This window comes from Brassica oleracea, chromosome C4, assembly GCF_000695525.1.
Source record: "Brassica oleracea var. oleracea cultivar TO1000 chromosome C4, BOL, whole genome shotgun sequence".
Taxonomy (NCBI): domain Eukaryota; kingdom Viridiplantae; phylum Streptophyta; class Magnoliopsida; order Brassicales; family Brassicaceae; genus Brassica; species Brassica oleracea.
The window spans coordinates 14,671,484-14,685,395 of NC_027751.1; the positions used below are offsets into that span (position 1 = coordinate 14,671,484).

General features: G+C 40.1%; 1 protein-coding gene across 1 annotated transcript; it reads left to right on the plus strand.

Annotated features, from left to right (window-relative positions):
* Positions 1-4,458: 4,458 nt before the first annotated feature.
* LOC106338213 lies at positions 4,459-5,433 on the plus strand. Its single transcript, XM_013777242.1, has 3 exons — positions 4,459-4,811; positions 4,887-4,965; positions 5,044-5,433. Exons 1-3 carry the CDS (start codon positions 4,459-4,461, stop codon positions 5,431-5,433), a joined length of 822 nt encoding a protein of 273 aa, XP_013632696.1.
* Positions 5,434-13,912: the final 8,479 nt, after the last annotated feature.

Here is a 13,912-nt window from a genome sequence, read left to right on the forward strand (position 1 = left end):
TGTTTGCAGTTTACTTTTTGAACCTTTTCAAGTTTCCAGTTTACTTTTCGAACCTTTTCAAGTTTCCAGTTTGTGTTTCCTTAACTTTTGTTTAAATTGGTACGAACTAAATTCCTTTTACTATTGAAGTTTTTTTCTGCTTACTCATGACATTAAGAAACGAAGAAATTAGCAAGAAATTGAACTAAATTGACGTACAAGAAGATTTACTCTATGGATGCATCATTTAAATAACATTGGACTGAATCGAACCTGAGAACTATGGGTGCAAAATATGATTTTTACCAACTGGCTACCAAATGCTAGCTTGCCAATACTCACCTACTAGCTTGCCAATACTCACCTGTCAGCTTGCCAACATTTTAATGTTTCGCTTGAATCCATTAAGGGTGAAAATGCAATTGTAGGCTTTTTAATAGAAGGGTGGAGGGTCACGTGCCTCTCATTTAGATTCTATTTTTCGTCTTGGATTCATCTTATGTTCTTCTTCTCCCGTTCCAGATCTTTTATTCATCAGTACCCGTCCGGCGATCTCAGCAAAGTTTATTCGCTGTTAGCTTCTTCTTTGCATAAGGGTGAAGGATTCCCAAAACTTACGTTCACTTCCGTCAAATTTCCGAATTAGGTTTTTGCAAACTCTGGGTCTCTCTTTATGTTTAATTTGTTTGATTAGAAACTAGTATGATATAAAACCTTCATCTTCTTCCTTTGTTTCTGTGGGTTGTCAGTGCTGTTTGATATTGCCAACTGGTGAGTACTATGGAGTTCCCTCCCAGTTTTTTTTCTGACGAAACAGGGCCAGATCCAGCGAATTTTATAAACTACAGCTCCACTTTCAAGTCCCTGAAAGCAGTAAAAGATGTAGTTAGTGTCGAAGTGTGGGATTATGTTGAGAAGTCACCACTAGGGGTAATTATAAAGTTCATGGATCTGGAGTTTGCATGGAGCTCAACATTGGTTCATTACTTTCTTTCTAGACAACTCTATTGCAAAAAAAACGACATGAGCTTTGGTTTTTGATAGGAAAACAGCCTGCTCGTTTCTCGTTATTTGAATTTGAATATATCACAGGTTTAAACAGTGAATCACTACCTAATACAATGGTAGTGGAAGATATTGAGACAAGTAATAGTTTTTGGGCTATGTTCAACCTGAGACGCACCCGTTCAACCCCAAGCGCTGAGGACAGACGTACACTTTGTCGGTCTCCTGATGTTTGCAGATCCTGGTCCAGGGAAGACCAGATTAGGCTGTGTTATTTGGCCATCTTGACAGGCAGTTTACTTGCACTTGATCGAAGAGAAGCTATCCCTCCTGCTAAAGAAAAGCTGCTTATGGATTTGGATATTTTCGAGCAGTATCCCTGGGGAAGAGTGGATTTCGTTGAACTTGTTCAGCAGATTAAGGATGCAACTGCAACGAAAATCAAGGCGAACGGTTATGTCTGCTAAGGGTTCGTGCAAGTAATTTAGGGTTGGGCTTACGCTTATATACCCTGTCTCGGAGAAGAAATTGGGCGTCCTTTCAGGTCAAATGGTCCATGCTTACTGAGGTTCAAAGGCAAGTATGGAAAGCTCCATCAAAACTTTGAATTTTAATTGCTCTTGACAACCACATAATTTGTTGTATAGGTAACTTGTATGTCCCTGCGAAGCGTAGATGAAGTTTATCCGGTTTGGGAATACCAAGATGAGGATCCTGAGATTGACAATCTTTTGGAGTTCCTTCGCCAAGACAATTCCCTGAGTACCATTACTTGGCAAGCCCTGCCGGAGTACCCATTGACACCGATTGAATGTAACAAGCATGGACGGGTTGCAAGCCAGAGGAAATCAAAGAAACCAAAAAAGGTGGCAAGCGACGGGCAAGAGAACATAGCAGATGGAGGTGAAAAATGTGGTGATATTGCAAAAACTGAAGAACAAGTACAAAGCGATGATGATGATGGAAATTTCTTTATACAACGGAGGAAGAACCCGGAGAGATTGTTTCATATGGAGCCTCCACACGTAGGTACCTTTGGAAATCTAATATCTAGAGTGGCCGCATTGGAACGAACTGGCTGTGAGGTGAAGACATTTGTAGATCTGGTATCTAGAGTGTTATCATTGGAAGAAGACTGGCGAGTCCCAAACACCAGAGTCAAGCTTTCGGTATGTCAAAATACTACCATTCAAGCGATTCGCTGTGATGTTGTTTTAGGTTTCCATAATAATGAATTGATTTGTTGTTGTTTCGGTGCCATAAATGACAGACTAAAGAAGCAATCAAGGAAGGAGAGAACATGGTAAAACTAAAGGGTAAAGCCACAGATGTGGGAGAACCAGAAATAGGTGAAGATTACGACACAATAAAATCACCGCATGTGTCAATGGAGGAAGAAGTCGACAGACTACATGAAGAGGCTGTCATCGCTCTTAGGCTAATGAGTTCCGAAACCTTCGTAGTTTGAACAAGAGATAATCAGCTGCAGTCAGTTGATGATGCAAAGGCCCTTGCATTAAAGGGAGATGAAGATGAACCCCAAAGTGCCTCATCCAACATCATTACGTCAAGTAAACCCATTAGGAGGAGTGCAAGGATTGCTGCATTGTCTGAAAAACTAAATACCAACTACTTGGTTGGGTATGGCCCAGTTGATAAAACAAAGGTTAAAGCATTGAACACTTTCATAAAAGAAAAGTAAGTATCTTGTGATACCGAAGTCACTATTTTTTTGTAAAGAAAATCTTTGTCTAACTTGAAGTGGCTGTCTGTCTTCGGCAGAGGAGATTCTACATATCCGCCTGGTAATGTCTTTACAGCCAAAGAGTTCTTCCATAATTTTATGAAGCCGAGGAGTTGGTTGCCATTCGTTGTAAGTCAAATAGGTTATTAATACCCTAGGTATGTGTACGTAATTCTAAGCTTCTTATGTCATCTTGTACAGGACCTTGACGTACCCTTAGTGATGTACAGAGTAAGGTTCTCCCGAAATCCAAGTGATTTCATATCTCCAAGGATTGCAATACTGGACGCAGTTTTCCAAACGTGGTGGAGTAGTCAGTACAAGGCGTGGTTAGGAGATCAGTCGAACATACCAAAGGGAGTGTATGATTACTACAGCTGTAAGAGGCCAAAGACTATCCCACCCGGCACGCAATGGGGACGAGATGTCGATACACTATATTCAGTTCTGATGGTAGGAAACACTCACTGGGTCTTGATGGTCATTTCTATCCCGGACCAGACTATCAAAATCTATGATAGTATGACCGGTCTGATTCCTATGAAGAATATCACGCAGGCGGCGATACCTTTTGCTCGCATGGTTCCTTACGTCTTGTATGCTTGCTCTGATCCTGAAGTTAAGCAGGTTATGGACACTGCCATGTATTCCATCCAATTTGTAGGCAAACCCCCTTATGGAGACTGTGGAATTTACACAGTCAAATTCCTTGAGTGTCTAGTAATGGGTGTGGCATTTGCAGATGAACATCTTTGTGATGATAATATGATGATAATGAGGAGGAAACTTGCTGCAGAAATGTATGATGAAACAAGGCATCTTGAAGATGTTTGTTAGATACCATACAGTGTTTTAGATATCATAAACCAAGGTTGGCAAGCCTTGCGATTTTTCATGTTTTCAAGTTCATCTTTTTTAAACATGTTAAGTACTTTTGAATTGTTGCAGACGTCTCTTTCATCACTTTGTTGTAATGTTTTTTAAAAATATTAAGTAATAATGTTTTTTAAAAATAAATGATTGTGCAGAGCGACGCGACTACTATAATAGAGAAAAAACAAATAATTATTATTATATTTTATTTCTATTTTACATGGGCCCTTAATGTAGCTGGACTTATCCTGTGTTTTCGTCCTGCCAGTACAGGCAAGCCATTCCTAAGAAACGCAAGCCCTGCTTCTTTCAAAGATTTCTTCTCCATCGTCAACTTCATCGTCCTCTTCACTTCAGCGTCTTACTCTTCACTCTTCCAGGGAAACACCTGCTTCGGCAATTTCTATCATAAGGTAATCTTTCTAGGTCTCTGTTTCTGTGTAATTTGTCTGATTAAAACTTCCCCTATTTCAAATTTTTAGCCTTAGCAAGCCCTGCCAGTACATGCAAGCCTTCCTATGGAGTTCTCTCCCAGTTTGTTTTCTGACGAAACAAGGCCAGATCCAGCGAATTTTATAAACTACAGCTCCACTTTCAAGTCCCTGAAAGTGGTAAAAGATGTAGTTAGTGTTGAAGTGTGGGATTATGTTGAGAAGTCACCACTAGGGATAATTATAAAGTTCATGGATCTGGAGTTTGCATGGAGCTCAACATTGGTTCATAACTTTTTTTCTAGACAACTCTATTGTAAGAAACGACATGAGCTTTGGTTTTTGATAGGAAAACAGCCTGCTCGTTTCTCGTTATTTGAGTTTGAAGGTATCACAAGTTTAAACTGTGAACCACTACCTAATACAATGGTAGTGGAAGATGTTAAGAAAAGTAATAGTTTTTGGGCTCTGTTCAACATGAGACGCAACCGTTCAACCCCAAGCGCTGAGGACATACGTACACTCTGTCGGTCTCCTGATGTTTGCAGATCCTGGTCCAGGGAAGACCAGATTAGGCTGTGTTATTTGGTCATCTTGACAGGCGGTTTACTTGCACTTGATCGAAGAGAAGCTATCCCTCCTGCTAAAGCAAAGTTGCTTATGGATTTGGATATTTTCGAGCAGTATCCCTGGGGAAGAGTGGCTTTCGTTGAACTTGTTCAGCAGATTAAAGACGCAATAGCAACGAAAATCAAGGCCAACAGTTATGTCTGCAAGGGGTTCGTGCAAGTAATCTAGGTTTGGGCTTATGCTTATATACCCTGTCTCGGAGAAGAAATTGGGCGTCCTATCAGGTCAAATGGTCCATGCTTACTGAGGTTCAAAGGCAAGTATGGAAAGCTCTCCTTGGGTTCTATACTTGAGGAAGCAAAGGTATGTTAACTCCTTGGGTCCATTCATCAAAACTTTGTATTTTAATTGCTCTTGACAACCACATAATTTGTTGTATAGGTAACTTGTATGTCCCCGCGAAGCGTAGATGAAGTTCATCCAGTTTGGGAACACCAAGATGAGAATCCTGAGATTGACAATCTCTTGGAGTTAGTTCGCCAAGACGATTCCTTGAGTACCATTACTTGGCAAGCCCTGCCGGAGTACCCTTTGACACCGATTGAATGTAACAAACGTGGGCGGGTTACAAGCCAGAGGAAATCAAAGAAACCAAAGAAGGTGGCAAGCGACGGGAAAGAGAACATAGCAGATGGAGGTGAAAAACGTGATGATATTGCAAAAACTGAAGAGGAACTGCCATTTGAGAGGCAAGGCATAAATGTTGGAAGGAGTGCACCACAAACAGAAAGGGAAGATCACCCAGACAACCCAGAGGAAGAGAATGCATGAGAAGACATGGAAGAGGAACTGCCATATGAGGGGGAAGGCATAGATTTTGGAGAGAGTGCACCACAAACAGAAAGGGACGATCACACATACAACCCAGAGGAAGAGAATGCAGGTGAAGAAGCTGATGAAGTACAAGGAAATGAACAATCACAATCAAAATCCACGGTTGATAGAGTCGTGCAGGAAATAAATCAATATTACTCGTTGGAGGAAACCGAGCCTTCAAAAATACAGGATCACTGGTTGTTAATACCAAAGGTTGAAGAGACTTCTGAGTCCAAAAAGGAACCAGATTATGAAAAGGCTATTACAGTGTTGTCGGAGTCACTCAACCCATATCCTTTCGCACGAATGCAAAAAATAGACAAACTTGCAGCCACTTCATCTGCCTCAGTCACCACTATCGTGCCTTCTCAAGACTAGTTGGTTAAAGTGGCTGAGAGAAAGAAGAGCCGTTTGCAGTATCAGGCAAACCATCCCCCTCCTAAGTATGAAGAGAATAGGATCCTTGTCTTGCCGCAGAACCTAAGAAGCCCATTTGAACATGGCACCCAAGTTAAGGGGGTTTTGAACAGATATGCGAAGCTTTACACGGTAACCAAATAAGCCTCGTTTTTAAATATCTTTGCTTTCTTTCAGGAGGGTGTATATTGGGAAGTTGCAGAGCTAAGTACTTTTATGAGTAGAAAGTAAGTATCAAGTGCCTTCTATTGAGGTTCCTAGGGCTGGGCAAATAAACCGAACCCGAAAATCCGAACCGAACCCGATCCGATAAAAATGAATCCGAACCTATCTGACATAAATACCCAATGGATCTTGTTTTATGGTATTTCGGGTTATGGGTATTATCCAAACCGAATCCGAAATTAAATGGATATCCGATAGAACCCGAAACATTCAAAATATCAAAAAAGAACTTGTACCAAACATGATCTCAATTCCTGATATGTAGCCAAAATACACTAAGATATTATTAAACATCTACAATAACTATCTACTACATGAAGGTTGATGGTTGAAAGTAGCGGTTGAGGCTTGAAATTTTTAGATTTTGGTTTTATTTTCATTGAATAATTTTTTTCATTTCACGAGAACTTAATTTTTCGTTTTATGATTTCATTTATTGGTTTTCTTTCTATCAATAACGACGTTTACCTTTCGTTTGACTTTGAATGATCATGTTTGATGATTTTTTCTTATTTTTGAATCGATTTTACTTATGTTTTTGTTACAAAATAGGTACAAATCAAGTACTTTAAACCCGAAGAACCGATTTTACTTATGTTTTGGTTACAAAATAGGTATAAATCAAGTACTTTAAAACCGAAGAACCGGTTGGAACCCAAAACCCGAAAGTACATCGGATTGTACCGGTTCTTTGAAGATTTACTAACCCCGATCCGAACCCGATAGAACCCGAACCGATCCCGAACCGAACTTTTATATAATCCGAATGGGGCTGATTTTGATAAATCCGAAAAACCGAGACCCGATTGGACCAACCCGAAACCCGATTGGGACCCCGAATGCCCATGCCTAGAGGTTCCTATTCCACGCAAACTTCATTTCTCATTTTCACCTGTAGGGATTCCGTTTATCCAATTGGCTCACCGACAAGAGCCAGTGAATTCTTCAAAGTTTTTCTGAAGCGGAGGCAATGGTTGGAAGATGAGTTAGGAGATCTTACATTTGACACATACTTAGGTCTGTTTTGTTGGTAGTCTTAAATATTTTCATTCCTTTTGTAGCACATGGACACAGCTTTAAGTTTTTATAGATTAAGATTCCAAGAACACCCAAGTATGTTCCCATCTACAAAGATTGCTATTATGAACGTAGCCTTCCAGATGCTGTGGTCACATCAGTACGAGAACTGGAAAGCAAATGAATCCCTTCCTGGTAGGACGTTTTTCTACTACTACGGGCTTGCTCCACGATATGCTGAAACAATGAGGTGGTGAGGGGAGAATGTAGATACGATTTTTTCCTGTCTTAATGTGCATGACAACAGTCATTGGGTAGCCATGGTTATTTGCATCCCGGATCGGACTGTCAAAATCTATGATAGTGGGAGCCCTGTGCGAGGGAATGTTCAGTTAAGGAAAGCGGCGGAGGCTTTTGCTAGAATGGTTCCCTTCGCGTTATGGTTTTTGGCAGAAGAGGAACACAAGCCATCTGTGGATCGTACTGACTTTAAAATCAAGTGTATATCGAAAGGGGTTCCACGAGCAAAAAACCCATAAGGGTACTGTGGAGTTTATACACTAAAATTCCTTGAGTGACTAATGATTGGTGTTGAGTTTAAACCAAAATTTCTTAAGGACATCAACATGGGTGAAGTGAGGGAAAACCTCGCAGTGGCAATGTATGTAGAAACAGCAAGAGCAAACGCGAGTATACCCGCAGATTGATGGCAAGGCAGCAGTAACCGTTGGCCAGTTTAAAGCCGATGACTCCCCTGTTGGTTCCATGCTGTTGCCTTGCTCTGTACAACTAGGTAAACTTGGGAAACTCTAAGTAACTCTTTGGTCCAATTAATCCATAATTTTATACAAGCCAAAATTTATATTTATATTTATACAAACCAGCAATTTTAATAGTTTATTGTATACTCACAAAATAACTATTTTTAATTTTTTACATGTTATATATTTATATGACTTTTGATATTTTTTTTGAAAAAGGAAAATATCGGTTTGAGGAAACCATCTTTGAAACCTACATCATGTTCTATGGCCACTTTTATCCTTTTAATGGCTTTTGCTATCTCATTTTATTTTCTGGAAAGACTCGTGTTCGATCCCCCACGGGATATGAATGCTTTTTATTTTTTTAATTGAATAATAATCAATGGATTATTTGAAATGGTCTATATTATCTCTAAAATTCCAAATCACAATTTGAAAATTTTCAAATATGCAGATATCGCACCTTTAGTTTTTGATCTCATTCCAATTTTTTTAAGTTTAAACTTCTTTCATAGATACACACTAATATTCAACTATTCTGGATACCCATCCAGAAATTCCATATCTCTTTCCAACATTTATAATATACAAATTAGTGTTAAATACGTTTATTGTTGAGGTAATAACAAATGATTCTCCTCAGCCTAGCGGCTAAGCCACTACTCCACTATTCCCGAAAAACGCGTGTTCGATGCCCATCGGAACTCTTTTAATTTTTTTAATTGAATAATAATTAATGGATTATATTAGTTACTTACATCAGCAAACAATTAAAACACACTTGGCCTGGTGGCCACACAATCTTCTTCCTTTCCCAGATATCTTGGGTTCAAGTCGTGTACATGTAGACATTTTACCTTTGTTTTTTTTATCTCTAAAATTCCAAATCACAATTTGAAAATTTTCAAATATACAGATATCACACCCTTAGTTTTTCATGTCATTCCAATTTTTTTAGTTTAAACTTCTTTCATAGATAGCAACACACTAATATTCAACTATTCTGGATACCCATCCAGAAATTCTATAACTCTTTCCAACATTTATAATATACAAATTAGTGTTAAATACGTTTATCGTTTAGGTAATAACAGATGATTCTTCTCAGCTTAGCGGCTACACATCACATATCATAAATGAATATTTTTAATGACTTTTGTTTTATTTTTTGAAAAAGGCAAATACCGGTTAAGGACGCTTAAAAATTAGAAAAATTAGTTTAGGTTTTATTATGTCCTTTGGCACCTTATTGTATACTACCGACTAAGTACCATTTTTTTTTGAAAAAGGAAAATATAGGTTAATTAAGGACGCTTGAGAATTTGAAAAATTAGTTTAGCTTTTATTATTTCCTTTGGGACCTTAATTTTGATTAGAGTTTCTCAACTTTACCTAGTTATACAGAGCAAGGCAACAACATGTAACCGGCAGGGGAATCATCAGTTTTAAACTGGCCACCGGTTTCTGTTCCCTTGCCATCAAAGCCGCAGATTGATGGCAAGGGAACATTAACCGGTGGCCAGTTTAAAGCTGATGATTCCCCTGCCGGTTACATGCTGTTGCCTTGCTCTGTACAACTAGGTAAACTTGAGAAGCTCTCGAGCTTACAATCTCCCCCTTTGTGTCTGCATCGATCAACTCATTCATGAACCTGCAAAACCATCATCCACAAGTAACACAAGCAGAACATATATTGCTCACAGACTAGCAAGATGCATTAATTAAACATTTGAGAAAGTCTTAAACATTACAAGCCGAGATTGTTCACAATGGTCCAACAAGTGAAAATATGAACCATGCATCCGAGAATTAAAAAGTTTTGAAAAGCATAAACACACAAGCTAAGCACACACAACCAAGATCACAACCAAGATCTCCCCCTGAATAAGTGAACGATCCGAGAAAAACATCACCCATCGATCCTTCTGCGTCCTCTTGGTCCACGGTTGTTGAGAACTGGCGAGTCTGCTGGCAAGCTCCAAATGTGGACACCTTCACCAATGGGTGCTTCATCTCCGGGAATCATAGGGAGTTCCTTCTGAAACTGCAGGACCTGGTATATAAGGTTCGGGAAGACTATATGCTTCTCCTGATCAAAATATCGAGCCATCGAAAGAATCTGATCATACACCAGTTCACCAAAATTGACACGACGGCGATTGACGAGAGCATAGATCAAGCGGATACGAAGTTTGATCATGGCGTCAGTATCTGTCCCCGGAAGCCAGTTTCGCTCGCAAACTCGGTAGACTATCTGATACGGAGCAATGAGAGCAGTAAGAGTGAATACAAGCCACCCCGAGCAACGGTACCCCGTGAGAGCTGATATCGCCAAGCTCAGATCATAGTTCTCCCAGTCGAAGGATTGCTCCACATGCGGAGTGTTCATCATGGTTTTGATCACATCAGGATCAAACCGATAGTGAGTTCCACGAACCAGCACACCGTCAGCACATTGACAAAGGTTCGAGATCAACTCTCAAACTATCCTAGGATAAAAAGGCCGAACATGTAGGACCGTATATGCCCATTCAATCCTGTCGAGGAGCCTAAAGACTTCAGCAAAGCCAGAGTCTTGAGGAACAAGCGTACCTTCAACGACGAAACCTCGTAGACACAAGTCGTCGTACTTGAGAACAGCATGGTCGTTCTCGAATCGTCTCAAGGGAGATCCGACGGGAAAGTCATCGTCGGCGAAGATTTCTCGGTTTGTTTGGCGCTCTTCAAAAGAAAGATAAGGCACTGGAGAGGAAAGATTGATGACACGACTCGCCATGAGAGATCAAACGAGAAATCATGCAAGAATGGAGTTTGGAGAATATATAGAGAGAGATAGAGAACTAAGGGGGGGAGTGAATATAAAGAGATCAGATTCGGAGAATCTAAAGAAGAGAAAGATGAGAAGAAATCAGTCAAACCCTAATGAGAAGCTCTATAACCGATGGAAGAAAATAAGGGTGAAGTCACTCAACCGTCCCCTCACCCATCATTAAGAAATATTAAAATTACGCGTTTTTCTTTTCTTTTTAGATTTTAAAAGGTCCTCTTTCACCTTAGGATCCCTGGCAGGCCTGAAAGAAAGCCAAAAGAAACAACGGCAAGGCGATAATATGTTCGTAATATACCCGCAGATTGATGGCAAGGGAACAGCAACCGGTGGCCAGTTTAAAGCTGATGATTCCCCTGCCGGTTACTTGCTGTTGCCTTGCTATGTACAACTAGGCAAACTTGAGAAACTCTAAGTAACTCTTTGGTTCAATTAATCCATAATTTTATACAAGCCAAAATTTAGATTTATATTTACAAAAACCAACAATTTTAATAGTTTATACAAGTCAGGTTTTTTTTTAACAACTATTTTATTTATAAAAATGTAACATTGCAAAGAAATGCAACCAGATGCAATTTGAAATCAGACATTTCTATGGGTATTATATTGTGAATATTCCTGGAGCTACAACGACAATAGGAATAGTTTACACATCTTATTCTAATACTTTTAAACATATTTGTGATTTAAATTCATTACCAAACCGGTTCTTTCAGAAACACATTATTGGCCATGGTTGCGGTTCCCTTGCCTTTAACAGGCTTTTGCTTTGCGAAACACAATATTGGCTTGCAATTGTGATCCAAGTCCACAAGTTGTATCTTGTTGCCCAAGTCTTGAACCCTTTTTGTCTTCATCTTTCATCTTATTTTCGACTTGGAAAACAAGAATTTCCAATCTTTATTAACAAAAACATTCATCGTAAATTGTAAATCCATCAAATCTAAAGATCAAAGTATTAGCGACTACAGACCAAACAAAAACCATAATAACCGTATTGAGTCCGACGGAAAACAACAATACTACAACAAATAAACGCTAAACTGACCTACACTCCCCCTGAATGAGTGACTAATTAGCTGAATAATGATGTCTTCAATGATCACGGAGTCTTCCATTTATATCACCCAAACAACAATGTCGCAACTTTGCACGTTGATCTATTATGTCCGCCTTTGTTGCATTTGGTACACACATACGACCTTTTCTCCTTCATTGTTGATTGACTTCGCTGGGAAAGTGTTGCCTTCTTTGATTTTGTTTTTTTAGCACCCTGAGTTGGCTTCTTTGATTTTGTTTGCTTAGCACCCTGAGTTGGCTTCTTTGATTTTGTTTGCTTAGCACCCTGAGTTGGCTTCTTTGATTTTGTTTGCTTAGCACCCTGAGTTGGCTTCTTTGATTTTGTTTGCTTAGCACCCTGAGTTGGCTTCTTTGATTTTGTTTGCTTAGCACCCTGAGTTGGCTTCTTTGATTTTGTTTGCTTAGCACCCTGAGTTGGCTTCTTTGATTTTGTTTGCTTAGCACCCTGAGTTGGCTTCTTTGATTTTGTTTGCTTAGCACCCTGAGTTGGCTTCTTTGATTTTGTTTGCTTAGCACCCTGAGTTGGCTTCTTTGATGCTGGGCTACTCTGGAAAAGTCCTTTTCTCACCCTGGGGGATGGAGTGATGGGAACAGTAATCTTTGCCGAGTATTTTGGTTTCTTTCTTAATGACGAATTAGTTGATGGCGTCCTCCGCGGTAGATTGGTTTGCTTCTGTCTTATTGGCGTACTGGGAGCTTGATTACGACCACGTTTCTTTGTTGATGTAATACGTGGAGACTGATTACCTTCTGTCAATATGTTGTACAGTTAATGTACCCATGTTAGCGTGTCTCATATGCAGTCTGAGTTCAGCTTCTTCTGTGAGGTTTGTTTTGAACGAGGGAGCTTCCTCTCGCCTTTCCGCAAACCATCGTGAAAGCACCTTTCTAATAGAATCCACAAAATATGCAATAGGAAACGCTCTGTCCTCCTTAAGCACGCTATTAATGCATTCTGCAAAATTGCTTGTCATGATATCATATCTGTTTCCTGGAAAATGTGAACGAGCCCACATTCCAATATTTGCAGTTTCAAAATAGTGGTGTAGTTTGCTGTCTTGACGTCGAATGACTTCAAAAATTTCGTCAAATTCCACCTGTCGATATACTCGGGCAGCCTTTTTCGCCAAATCTACCTTGGCTTTTTGAAACCTGTCATGTTTTGTCCAAGATGATATAAGCATATGCCCCTATCAGCTTCAGGGAAAACATTCGTAAGAGCCTTGGCTATCGCTGAGCATCGGTCAGAGATGAAAACCATATTTTTACCATCACCTACCACACCTCGCAGCTGAGTAAAAAACCATTCCCATGCAGCTGCATCCTCTGCATTTACAATCCCAAAAGCTATGGATATATACCCCTATTTCCATCCTGACATGCAGCCACTAACATAACACCTCTGTACTTACCACTTAGATGTGCTCCATCTATAACAATAACCCTACTCATGAACGGAAAGCCTTTGATACATGCGCCAAAAGCAATGAATGTTGGGGTCGAAAACGGTTGCGACGAAGTTAACGTCCAAATCCCTGAAAATACAAGTATGTCTTTTCGCAACAAATCATGCTCGGTCAAGAGAAAGTCTCAACGTATGTTCCCGAGATAAAGCTTCGTTCGAATTCTATTTAGATCAAACATAAGCCATCGGAAACATGTCCAGACCGGTTACGGATAGGTCCGAGTATGACGATCGGAATACGGATGAACCAAGCTCGGTCATTACGCTACTACCGCACATGCACGCTGTCCGATCGCTACGTAGCGACCGAGTCCAAGCCGAAGCTCGGTCGCTACGCAGCGACCGAGCATCCGTTCCGCTCGATCGCTACGTAGCGACAGAGCTCTTTCGAAACGTCGATACGACATTAGTCCATGCATTCTCGTATACCCTTCGATGCTATCTCCCGAAGACCGTAGCGAACCCATTTCGTGTTTCCCGCCATTCTAAGTCATCGATCAAACTTTACGGTAAAAACCGCGGAAAGTTTGTTCTTTATCGAAAGAAGCCGTAATAAACGCTTCGAGTCAGAAGACAGCCCAAAAGGACCTAAGACATGACTCGAGGCCCAACTTACGATTTCTTAACCAACAGCCC

Excerpts from the sequence above, each read along its gene's own strand:
- LOC106338213 (XM_013777242.1), top strand. The coding sequence starts at position 4,459 with ATGGTAGTGGAAGATGTTAAGAAAAGTAATAGTTTTTGGGCTCTGTTC. Across the intron at positions 4,812-4,886 it reads AACAGTTATGTCTGCAAGGG|GTCAAATGGTCCATGCTTAC; the intron begins GTTCGTGCAAGT and ends GCGTCCTATCAG. Across the intron at positions 4,966-5,043 it reads CTATACTTGAGGAAGCAAAG|GTAACTTGTATGTCCCCGCG; the intron begins GTATGTTAACTC and ends TTTGTTGTATAG.